This window comes from Polyodon spathula, chromosome 1 (assembly GCF_017654505.1).
Source record: "Polyodon spathula isolate WHYD16114869_AA chromosome 1, ASM1765450v1, whole genome shotgun sequence".
Taxonomy (NCBI): Eukaryota; Metazoa; Chordata; class Actinopteri; order Acipenseriformes; family Polyodontidae; genus Polyodon; species Polyodon spathula.
Window position 1 is genome coordinate 16,761,253 of NC_054534.1, and position 13,085 is coordinate 16,774,337.

The window sequence follows — 13,085 nt, forward strand, 5'->3', positions numbered from 1 at the left end:
CACAATATTTCCCTTTTAACATTAGTAGCAATTAGGCTACATGCAAAAGTAACACACAGGTAGTTCTAACCTGCCTTTATTACAGTATGAAAAAAGGTCACTCTCCATGTGACATGGAATGCAAGAAATGTAGGCATTCAACAGAAACAAATACTTAACATCCTGCGCTTCAAACTAATTAAACTGTCCTGATTTCAGGTATAAGAGAATGAATGCAAAGCTCACACACCAGAACACTGAGCAGCATATATGTTACTGTTTGTTTAATAAGGATTTGTCCAACAAAAAGGGCACATTTTCAGCAGAGAAATACATAGAGATAAGCTTTTTTCTCAGTTAACTTTTAGATGTTTAATTGAATCTGGCATTTTCTCTCAATTTATTCTCAGCCTTACTGCATTGAAACATGCAACTAATGAACAGTTCACTGACCCTTGCATTCTGAGCTTCCTGCAGTTCCTGGATCCTTTGTGCCCTGGCTTTATGGTCCATTTTCTCAAAGGCTTTCACCTTTCCCAGCACAGATTTCACTGCCGGATCATGGGCACTGTCCTCTGGGGCATCCTCTTCTGGAGGCTGGCTGCTCGGAGGGGGTGGTTTGGCAGCTCTTGTGAACGAAGGTTTTAGTGCAACGGGCGGAGGCTGGGTCTTCCTTCCTTGAGAGTCCTGGCTTCTGGGGTGCTCACTGCTGGCAGGGCTCTGGCTGCTGGAGTGAGAATCATACTGCTGCCTGGGCACGTCTTCTCTGACTTTTGCCTGAGTAAGGAAAAACAGTAACACTGTAAATATTAATTCTGGGTTAAAAGTATCTCATGAAGGGACTATGTGGTCATGGAAAAGCTTGAGCTTTCTGTCCAATTACATGCCATTAATTTATACTTATGAAATGTTTATTTGCAAATTCAAAAATTTAACCCTATTCAATGGCATACCATTGACAATTCAGTCGTAACATGTAGTTTTATTTATTCCATTATCCACAGCAGTTTGGTTGCTTACACTGAACAAACCCAAGCTGTACATCTGCAACACACCATGAACATTATTTAGTACAAAGCAATTTACAGCTTTGAAATTCCTTTGAGAAAGTCCAAGCCCCCAGTGCCACATGCAGTTTGTGGAACTGTTTTCAGCAGTGCTTGCTTACCTTTGGTGGTTCTGGTCTGAATGAGGGAGGGGGGCTGGGTTCTCTCAGCATCTCCCTGCTGGCTGCTCTTCTCATATTAGATCTGGGCTCTGGACTGTGCCTCTTCAAGTTCTAAAAGGAAAGAGCTGTCTATTAGCAGTGCATGAGACAAGTACGGACTGCTTTTCATGTTTCCATATTTTGAAAAATATTCTATGTTTAACAAATTATTTTCTGTTTTTCTCAATTTCTGAGATTAGTGCTATTCACCTTGTGGAAGAATAACTTGAAAACAGGAGATAATATTCTGCTGGTCAGCTTTTCTATGATTTTTTTTTTGCATTTCCCCCAGTCACCATATATTGCATATTATATGCTGCTGTTTCCATATTACTTACGTTTATAAAAATACGACAAGACAAAGTAACAGCAAAAATAACTGGAAAGGGTCGTGTTAAGAGAATATACGCCAGGAGTACCACATGTAGACTGACATACTGTACAGTGTCACTAATGGAGGAGCAACACCAAGTTCATGTACATTGTGGAAGAAGTATATGCTAAACAAAGTTTACAAAATGCACAAAAACCAACTTTACAAATTGCTCCTGGGAGCAAGGTCAGGTATCCATGTTCCTAACAGATAATGTTCTGTAAGTTACAAAAGTGTGGGAAGTCACTGGAAGGCTTGTTTTCAAATACAGTTCACATCACTTGAATGCTCTTAATGAATTGTCTGAAGCGTTGAGAAATTAAAGCTTGAATCAATTTGAGTTTGTTGCTGTCTGCAATCAAAGGTATTGAAAGTTCTAAACCTTCAATCCACCAGACATACAAAAAATGTGTCAGATCTCATTTCCCGAGCTGAGAGTAAGGCACCGAACAACAACCTGAGCACTGAAATATGTTAACATTTTGTTTCAATCTGTTTTGATACTGAACAAAAGTTGAAAGGATACTACGACCCTAATCAGGTTACTGCAACTGGAAGATGCAGCCCACGCTTTTCTCGGAGTGGTCTCACTCAGATTTAATGAAGTATGTCTTGCAGCAAAAAACACTTTGCTTCGGCGATGAGGAATATCACACAATTGTGAATTACAGCTCAGCTGGTGCAGAAGCAAATCATGATGTAGATGCTGCAACGTACTGGTTTCTACAGAAAGATGGCCAGCTTTAACCAGACTTGCAATAAGATTTATATCCATTCTGCCCATTCAGTTGATGCCGAGAGATCTTTCTCGGATTTGGCCAAGTTGTTACAAACCTGACTAAGAGGCTCTAAAGGAGAGAACAGGCTGCAGCTTAATGCATTCTTACAACCACCGATGAAATGAACAACGAAATACCAAAAAGAGCAGCCGACTGATTAAGCAGAGACGCTTCAACTTCTACCTGTGAAATGGCAGTAAAAAAGTTTGCATCTAAAATGTTTAGTTTCAAATGATGTCTTGGCAAACAGTGATAAGAAGTGTCTCTCTAATTACACAAATGCTCTAGTAATCTGTTTATTTCTCTTTTTTGAACAAATGCTGTGAATTTTGAAAGCAAGTATATAAAAGGCAGCCTGTTTGTTTTTTTTTATGGTACTCGAATGGACTGAACCAAAACCGAAAGCAGCTGTGGTCGCAACTTTTGGACTAAAAAGAAGACTCTTAGGCCTTGCACACACAGCCTAAATGCGGTTGCGAGTTCACCTTTTGCTCTTCATATGGTTTAAGTACACGCACAGTTTGGTTGCAAAAGGCAGCGACAGCCACACTAGATAATCCTGTTCATAACAAGTAGCAAGTTCTGGTATTAATTCAGTTTGGTTACTTAATGCACAGTAACTGGTGTGTATGTGTGTGTGTGTGTGTGTGTGTGTGTGTGTGTGTGTGGGTGTACTAAAACAGCACTAAAACAACCGCAGTAGGTGCTTGTGTCTTTCTGCACATGTAATGATGTCATAGTTCATTAGACATTTCCATGTGATAAACATGGCTAAATTATATATATATATATATATATATATATGTGTGTGTATGTGTGTGTGTGTGTGTGTGTGTGTGTGCGCTGATGAGCCAAGTTATTTAATTAAATATAACATACTTTTTTGTATTGAATCAAAGTGCAGTTGTATAATATTCTGTACAATATTAAAAAACAGATTCCATGCTGCCGCCACACAAACCTAGTAAATGTCATGTAATGGTGGTCCGAGTTCAGTTGTTAGTTTAAACAGGGAGTGCACTCACTTCAGTAATGAAAGGCGTGTGTGTGCACACAACAAACAACCGCAGCGAGTGCAGTCTGTTTATAAGGTTGTCGCGCTAACCGCAGTGTTTGTGTACAAGGCCTAACAGACTTGCACATAAATAATAGAAGGATGAGCTGCACCTGTGAAGCGAATTTGTTTACTTGACACTACTGAATTTAAAACTATTGATATATAATCATAACCAGGACCCCCTTTAGTTTCCTATCTACTGTAAAATACAGAATATTAATCTTGATAAATTGTGGAATGACACAGTACCACAACGAGACAGCAGGAGCACAAGAGAAGTTTCAAGTTATTTTATAATATGAAGCAATATAACCTAAAAAGGTAAAAAAAAATAAATAAATAAATTTCAAGCAATGAACCACAGCACTATGTACTTTTCAAATGATTCAACAATTACTCTTGAGGCACTGCTCAAACCAATTACAGGCTAGAATTATGTTCTGTTGACAGGTCATGACCCTCACCTCCTCTGTAACAACAGGCTCTGAGGATCGGCCAATGGCTGAAACCGGAGGCTCATCTGGCAGCTCGTCCATCTCATTGTCAGTGTAGGCCCCTCCCTCATCAGCAGTGTCCTCATAGTCGCTGGTCAGGCGGCTGTCACAGCTCAGGTAATCGGCACCCATGGCAGACAGGTAGGACATGTGGTCATCGTGAAGGTCCAGATCTTCCTCTATCCCGTCAAGCTGCAAGAGACACATTATGGAGCTTTAGAAAAAAATATATAATAATAATAAATAATAATAACCAAAAAAAAGGTTTTGGTTCTATATTTCGATTTTCATACGCGACTGTTACAGACATGGTTTGTAACCTGTAGTTTAAAGAAAATTGGATCAATTCGACTTAACTATATATAAAATTTTTATAACCTCTTAGACATAAAATGACGTTCTGTATACACTATTGTGTATTGTGTGTGTGTGTATATATATATATATATATATATATATATATATATATATATATATATATATATATATATACACACACACACACACACACACACACACACACACACTGTTGACATCAAATTGCACAACAGAATTGCCAGTATTTGTTCATTTTGACATTCCTTTAATAAATAGCATTCAGCTTATTAATCTTTTACATGGACTTGCAGCACAGAGTAGTGGATCGTTTGTTTATAAGGACTGCAATTGACGTATTTGTTTGCTACTAGTCAAAAATCAACGATTTTGAATAATAATGTATTTACTCTGGAACAAAATGGTGGTAAAACACAGCATTTTACAGAACCCCCTTTGGGTACAGTAAGAAGTCAGAAGGGTGTATTTAAAACAAACTACCTTTCCTTCAGATACCCAGACTGCTTGAGCCTGCTGTTCTCTTATTGTATCCTTTACACTGCCATACCAGCCATCATTAGCCGAATTTAAATCAATAATTGCTGTAAAAATCAAAAGTACATAAACATATGTTAGTAGCACACATTTTTGTCAAGAAAATAAATAAATGTCAGTACCAAAACAGCAGCATTTATAAGGTAGCAAATGTCCAAGCACCAATCACCTCTTGCATTGGTAGGTCACCATGACCTAGATTATAATATCCTCAAGAATGTGGGCTGCAGCACACTCACTGGAACCCATAAAGGAGCTGTCTCACAGCACTCCAGGAAACAATTAGCTACAGTATTAGGAACTGGGTGTGCATTTGGAACTTTTATGTTCAAAGAGTTTTTAAATTAAAAAAAGCATTTGAAAATATTATATAGTACCATGCATATTTTACCTGTGAAAAGGTGAGAGCAGGTTTTCTTCAGTTTCACAGCTTGCTCATAAAGCTTGCGAGAGCTCTTGGAAGAGGCTGGACATACTCTCTGTCTCAGGGTTTTTACTCCCTGCTTGCTGTCAGGGTTGAATAAAATCACAATCGGATACCACTGTGTGTAATTGAGCAAATCTACAGCCTTGGGAGTCACGTCCAGCAAAGCGTGCTTTTCCTGGGAATTCAATGAGGTACAGTAGTTAGAGGAAGTTTAAAATTACATTTTGTAGCTTTCAAAGAAAAATAAAACCTGTACAGTATAGTGTTGCTCTGAATAGATATGCAAAACAAAAATTACAAATCTCAAAATGTTTTTTGAACACAAACAATACATATCTTCTCAAAATAAATAACATGCAAAATATATTGTGTGTTAATTTTTGAGATTATATTAATATATATATATATATATATATATATATATATATATATATATATATATATATATATATATATATATATATATATATATAGGAGCAACCTTATTGTATACTGGCCACACACTTGTACAAGCTGTATCCTCTCAGAAGTTGCATTAACTTCAGTTCACCTGTTCAATAATCTGTCTGATAGTGTTTAGACGGACCACTCCTGAGGATTTCTCTGAACCTGCATCCTTTGGTTCAGTTTCTGCAAGGAAGAAAAAACAAAACAAAAACATCATCACCAATATGAAGCAATACACAAAATACCATTTCATTCAAATCTGTACCTCTGAATCGAATACTTACTGGCAACTACAAACTCATCTGGTAAGTCTCCACCCAGCTTCTCTGCTGCTACATCTGCAACTGGACCAAACAAAACTACGGGTCTTCTAAAACCAGCTACAAAAAGAAAAGACGAGACAATGAATCTTAGAGGGTATGTACAAGACAAGGAAAGCAATCTACACACAACTGTATTTGTGTTTGCTCCTTTTTTATAAAAACGATCCACTTATTGTTATTAAAAATTCTACAGCTATGGGCAAAAGTTTCGCATCCCCCATATAACTGATTTTACTTCATACAGTGGAATGAAACCTGCTGAATTATATACCCGAGTTATTTTACATACACTGACAGCAACTGAAAAATGTGACATTTCGAAATCTACCATGAAATACTACTACTACTACTATTATGGCTTCTGGTAAAATTCTAGGGGGATGCAAAAATGTTGGCCATATCTGTATATAAAACAGGAGTAGACACTGTTCTGGAGCTCCAGGGCCTAAAGTACCTTCTCTTAAAACAACTCTCTCATAAGCTGGGAACTTGGTGGTGACGGGAATGGTTGTAAGATCATCACGGCTCTTCTTTAAGTTCTTCTTCATGCCTGCCCTCTGTCCACGCGATCTCCAGAAGTCCCCTCTGCCATTGCCAGCACCTTTCTGGGCATTTTGAACACTGGCCATCTGATCAGCTCTAAAACAAATGACAAATCATTGTCTGAATGCTGTAGCATTCTATCATGTGCTTGTCCCCTTATTATATGGTACTAGATGCTTGCATGACAAAAGCCTATAAGGTAGGTCACAGGGATGAAATCAATCATTTGAAGTGTCTACATAAATTTAAGCTTGATTTAAACCTTTTCTTGGGTATGTGTAATGATTTTTTGCACCCCTAAACTATTCACTAAGCAAACTCGCTTTTTTAATGGATGTGATATTCATTTCAGCAGAGAAATCACTTGCTGTATAAAACACCACAGGCTTCCTTAACAGCGACTGCTTATGTTCCCCCCTGTACACATGATCTCCTATTGACTCAATGCACCATACTATAAACTATACAGCAGCGCTGCCAAATGTCCCACCATGATAACCACTGCTCCAGCACCCTCACACATGTTAAGCTACCTGCTTTTGTTTGGAATAATGCCTTTGTCCAGCAGCTTGTTGTCATGTCCAGTTCTCACTGCCAGCCAGTTTCCCAATTTTCCATCGTACAGGGAGTCAAGGACTTTAAAGATCTCTCCTCGTGTGAACGACAGGCTCTGTGTGGACTCCTTTTCAAACTCAAAGTGGGTCCTAATAAAGAACGAATCACCCCGGCCAGAGGCAACTATGTCTTTGTAAACTGTAAAAAAAATAGAATAAAATAAAATCAAGCGAACACATCAAAAAAATGTCTATTAAATAAAATAAAGGGAACACATCAAAAAAATGTCTATTAAAACCTAGCATGCAATTCTTTTGATCAGTTTCTTCAACTGGGGAAACAAATACTAGTAATGAGCAGCTCTGAACTATTGAATCCAATGAATTAGTGCCCTTTATTATGAGATGCTGATGTAAAGTTGTTCAGCTACAATATGCTGTGTTGTTGTTTTTTTTTGTTAGTTTTTTTTTACTGGAGTACAATGGAAATTAGCAGGTGGAGGCACCAATGAATTGCTAAACAACAACAAAAAGAAAAGGCAATGCAGTCTTTACAGGGACATGCATCTCAAGAAAACATGACATCTTTCAAAATCTGCTGGTACCCCCCACAAAAACTGTCCTACAGACTTCACAACCACAAAAAATCAGTTTGGTTTACTTTTTATATAATGGGTACAGAATATATTTTCAACTACTTACTCAATGCATACTTTTGGTACAGTGCTCTCTGTTTATATGAATCGCATTAGTCCCGGGTGATTTGATTCTTATAAGTGGTTGATTCTCATAGGCGGACTGATATGACTACTGCGGTTCAGAATCACTATGTTAGTATAAGAATGATACGAGCTTGTTCGCTGCAGTGTAATGGGTTGACCACTAGATGTCAACAGTTCCCACATGTATGCATGTAAACGAAAAATCCACAGCTGCTTTTCCTTAATGAACTAAGGATAATGGTCAGTTGTCTGCTTGTTCAAGTTAATGGCACCTTAATAAAAAGGGCTTAGCCGACAGCTTTGTGACGGGGGTATAGAAGGAAGGAAGAAAGAAAGAACGAACCAAAAAGTAAAAGTAAGAGATCTAACTAGTGTTTGTTCCACACAAAGTATTTCATTGTTTACTTAGTGCTCCAACTGAGAGCTAAGTTTACTTTCTTTGTTTTATAATAAAAATAAAACCAACAGTGATTTAAAACTGTAAATCAAGACTCTAGCCTGATAATACACTGTCCTCGGCCACTCTGTCACATTGCAATTAGCAAAAACGTGTCATCAGCAGTTTAAATACAGATGTAAATGGAGCTCAACCACTGAGGACAATACATCAAAAAAAGTCCTCGTGGGTAAGCAGCTTGTTATATGATCGTTCACTCAAGGCTGCAGAATCCTATTTTACTACAATATACTTGAGAAGGAATAGACTCGTTAGGGTGCCTAGTTTAACTGCTGTGCCGTGTTACGTGTAATGGCTTTTGAATTAAAATGACATTACAGTACAGTATTTTACTGTCAGGACAACCACTGCATTTAATCATCTATCTTACTGATGTTCTGTTGCAATGGAAATTTCAGTTTTTCATTAAGTGGAGATGCAAAGGTATGTATTCAACGAATGTGTATTCACTTTATTGAAACACATTTTCACTAACAGGCAACACAAAACATACCTGCACAATGCTGTGCCGCAGTCACATTTGATTATGAACAGTGCAGTGTTTCCTGCATCACTGCACTATCCATGCTGCGTACATGCCTAATCACACGAGATGTGATCAAATTCAAATTTAAGAAAAAAAAAACAGCTTTATTGACTGTGCACGTCATTGAACTTGATCAAGTACTGTATTACATGTAGTTCGTTTGCAAAGAAATGATTCTTATAAGCAGATTGCTTGATTCTTACAAGCTGAGTATTTTACATTGGTTAGTATAGGAATGATTTGGTCCCAGTGGTTTTGATCACTATATGCAGTTGATTCTTATAAATGGAGTGCACTGTATTTCTAATACATAGATATATACATTGCTCATATTTCTAGGTTCTCTGGCCTTACAATATGTCTTCCTAGCAAGTAAATTTATATTAATGAATTTAAAGCATGTCATTTATTTACATGCATTTACTGAAGTCACATGGGCCAGCTAAGGTTTGGGTAGAAAGCCACTTCCATCAAAAGGCTGAGATTCATGCAGCACTGTTGTGCATGGTCCAGGGCTTGATTCAGTTTGATGGTTTCTGATTCGTTGAACGAGGGACAGGTGGGATATATTATGTCCTCCCGAAGGCTGTCTCTGCTGGATGGTTACAGGGAGCGACTGATAGCACAGGTGAAGAGAAGCCTATGGCACCTTATAATTCACATATGGGCTTGAAGATGGGAAGCTTCCAAATTCTATAGAAAATTACACAATTGACAAACATCTGCTAATTATACAGAATGCGACTAACCAAAGACATTAAATTAATTAGATTAAGTTGCTGATACCCTAAATTGAGTGTTATTTTCGCTGAATCAGTTGAGAGCACAAAACTGCACATTCAGCTCAGGACATTCTTGCTTCAAGATATTAGTGCTCAGTTTTCCAAACTGAATTTGCTCTGAGAAAAAAGCCATTAACACAGGGTATGAAGTGCTCAGTAGGGAGGCTTGTACAAAAAATAGAAAAGGATGATGAAATTATAGCTTTATAAATTTCAAATATAGGAAAGTAGGACTTTTACTGAACACCTAAAACAAATGTGTCACCACAGTTCAACTTACAATCATTTGCGGATATGATTATCCATTAATAGTACAGGAACCAACTGAAATCAATAACAGAATGAAATGATGTAATGTGGCAAATTACGTACCATCTGATTTGTTTTGAGCCAATATGGTCACGTCTTCACCTTTAGGTATCTCTAGCAGATAGAGCACAGCTTCTTCTCGAATCATACATCTGAAGTCAACATTATTTACCTTGTGGATTTATAAAAAATAAAAAAAAAAGTGTGAATTACATCTGATGAAAGATTCAATTACTTAAGTTTATACACAACATCTGCTATTCAAGCGCTGCTTGGACAACTGGTTCACATTATTTTTACCAAAGACAATTTACTGGTTTCACCAAAGACCAAGTATATGGGTGGTCGCTGCTTAACTCAAGCCTGAGGAACACCATCAAATAAAGGCAATTATGATGAATATGTACTCACTTATTCTCCTGGACTTTTGTATTGTAAATTCAAGGAATTTAAGCTGTTTTTTGGCATTGTGGAAGCACCATGGCATGTACAGTGGCTTGCAAAAGTATTGACCCCCCTTGGCATTTTTCCTATTTTGTTGCCTTACAACCTGGAATTAAAATGGATTTTTTGGGGGGTTTGTATCATTTGATTTACACAACATTGCTACCACTTTGAGGATGCAAAATATTTTTTATTGTGAAACAAACAAGAAATAAGACAAAAAAACAGAAAACTTGAGCGTGCATAAGTATTCACCCCCCCCCCAAAAGTCAATACTTTGTAGAGCCACCTTTTGCAGCAATTACAGCTGCAAGTCTCTTCGGGTATGTATCTATAAGCTTGGCACATCTAGCCACTGGGATTTTTGCCCATTCTCAAGGCAAAACTGCTCCAGCTCCTTCAAGTTGGATGGGTTCCGCTGGTGTACTGCAATCTTTAAGTCATACCACAGATTGAGGTCTGGGCTTTGACTAGGCCATTCCAAGACATTTAAATGTTTCCCCTTAAAACACTCGAGTGTTGCTTTAGCAGTATGCTTAGGGTCATTGTCCTTCTGGAAGGTGAACCTCCGTCCCAGTCTCAAATTTCTGGAAGACTGAAACAGGTTTCCCTCAAGAATTTCCCTGTATTTAGTGCCATCCATCATTCCTTCAATTCTGACCAGTTTCCCAGTCCCTGCTGATGTAAAACATCCCCACAGCATGATGCTGCCACCACCATGCTTCACTGTGGGGATGGTGTTCTCAGGGTGATGAGAGGTGTTGGGTTTGCGCCAGACATAACGTTTTTCTTGATGGCCAAAAAGCTCAATTTTAGTCTCATCTGACCAGAGTACCTTCTTCCATATGTTTGGGGAGTCTCCCACATGCCTTTTGGTGAACACCAAACGTGTTTGCTTATTTATTTCTTTTTAAGCAATGGCTTTTTTCTGGCCACTCTTCCGTAAAGCCCAGCTCTGTGGAGTGTACGGCTTACCTATGGACAGATACTCCAATCTCCGCTGTGGAGCTTTGCAGCTCCTTCAGGGTTATCTTTGTTCTCTTTGTTGCCTCTCTGATTAATTCCCTCCTTGCCTGGTCCGTGAGTTTTGGTGGGCGGCCCTCTCTTGCCAGGTTTGTTGTGGTGCCATATTCTTTCCATTTTTTAATAATGGCTTTAATGGTGCTCCGTGGGATGTTCAAAGTTTTGGATATTTTTTATAACCCAACCCTGATCTGTACTTCTCCACAACTTTGCCCCTGACCTGTTTGGAGAGCTCCTTGGTCTTCATGGTGCCGCTTACTTGGTGGTGCCCCTTGCTTAGTGGTGTTGCAGACTCTGGGGCCTTTCAGAACAGGTGTATATATACCGAGATCATGTGACAGATCATGTGACACTTAGATTGCACACAGGTGGACTTTATTTAACTAATTATGTGACTCCTGAAGGTAATTGGTTGTACCAGATCTTATTTAAAGGCTTAATAGCAAAGGGGGTGAATACATATGCACGCACCACTTTTCCGTTATTTATTTTTTAGAATTTTTTGAAACAAGTTATTTTTTTCATTTCACTTCACCAATTTGGACTATTTTGTGTATGTCCATTACATGAAATCCAAATAAAAATCAATTTTAATTCCAGGTTGTAAGGCAACAAAATAGGAAAAATGCCAAGGGGGGTCAATACTTTCGCAATCCACTGTATAAGTAGTTTACTCTTCAAGTCTTAATCACAAGTGTATTAAAGTTAACTGAAGAGCTTTCTTTAAATTCTGTGCGAATGCCATCCTTTAAAGTATTTCAGCTGTTTTTTACTGATGATTATCATGACATGTGACTGAAATAAAAATATAATTGGAGTGACACTGCAGCAGTGAGACTCCTCCTTGAACCCCACATTGCTCTGGAGAGGAATTCTTCTCCCTTTACCTTCAGAATCTGATCTCCTGTCTTTAGCCCCTCCTCTTCAGCAGGACTGCCTTCCTGAACTCCAGCAATGAAGATTCCCACATCATTCCCACCAGCCAGGCGTAAACCCACACTGTCACCTTTTCTGAACTGCACCATCACTGTGTTAGAACTACATGGTGATACAATACAATAGAGCCATTAACACTATCATTTAAAATCATCACTTCTTTGCATAAAAATTTCCCTTTAAGTTTAACAACTCTAAAACTAATTCATTAGAATTCTGAATCAGTGTTCACTGCACATGCAGCCTATAAAGCACAAGAGACATTTCACTCTGGGGTCGCTCATCGAGAACTTCTTACACATAATATTGGGTGGTGTTTTTTTTTTTTTTACGTTACACAGATAAAATATCTTCGTGTGACACAGCTGTTAATTTAGAGCCTGCTTGAATGCTAGCACTGGCTAGTGCTGTGACACATCCAGAGTGAATGTAAAACAATCTGCATGTAACTCCTGCTTCTCTGGATTGATAAAAAAAGTTTTCTTTGACTAGGAGCTGTGTTACTGTTTTACACTTCATGAAATTAGCTTTGAAATTAGCCTTTTCTATTTTGTTATGTTGCTGTGGCGGTATAATAAAGTTACATACTTCGGAGGTGATCATTTCAGCACAACTGAAACTTATCACGTGTGTGGGGAGGTAGTGACCCGTGTGTCTTCATTTTCTAGTGAAGTGCGAGTCAGCGGACAGAAGGAATGAAAACTTTTCTGTGAAGCTAACTTCTGCCGTCAAGCATGGTTGTGATGATTCCAAAATAATCTCTAAACCCTTACAATGCCTCGGTGCACTAACTACATTAACTAATTTTTGCCAGTCATGTAAATATGAAAATT

The 13,085-nt window shown here is 38.2% G+C and overlaps 1 protein-coding gene across 5 annotated transcripts in view; it reads right to left on the reverse strand.

Annotated features, from left to right (window-relative positions):
* LOC121314858 (tight junction protein ZO-2-like) overlaps positions 1-13,085 on the reverse strand; it is a 45,123-nt gene that overhangs the window by 1,299 nt on the left and 30,739 nt on the right. For all 5 annotated transcript variants that reach the window (XM_041248601.1, XM_041248610.1, XM_041248577.1 and 2 more), the window contains 11 exons: positions 12,204-12,354; positions 9,913-10,021; positions 7,033-7,252; positions 6,411-6,595; positions 5,918-6,013; positions 5,737-5,816; positions 5,151-5,361; positions 4,706-4,806; positions 3,860-4,081; positions 1,148-1,258; positions 433-756 (listed from right to left, as the gene is read on the reverse strand). In XM_041248601.1, the coding sequence (XP_041104535.1) occupies positions 433-756; positions 1,148-1,258; positions 3,860-4,081; positions 4,706-4,806; positions 5,151-5,361; positions 5,737-5,816; positions 5,918-6,013; positions 6,411-6,595; positions 7,033-7,252; positions 9,913-10,021; positions 12,204-12,354 (1,810 nt within the window). The remainder of the gene's footprint in view (positions 1-432; positions 757-1,147; positions 1,259-3,859; positions 4,082-4,705; positions 4,807-5,150; positions 5,362-5,736; positions 5,817-5,917; positions 6,014-6,410; positions 6,596-7,032; positions 7,253-9,912; positions 10,022-12,203; positions 12,355-13,085) is intronic.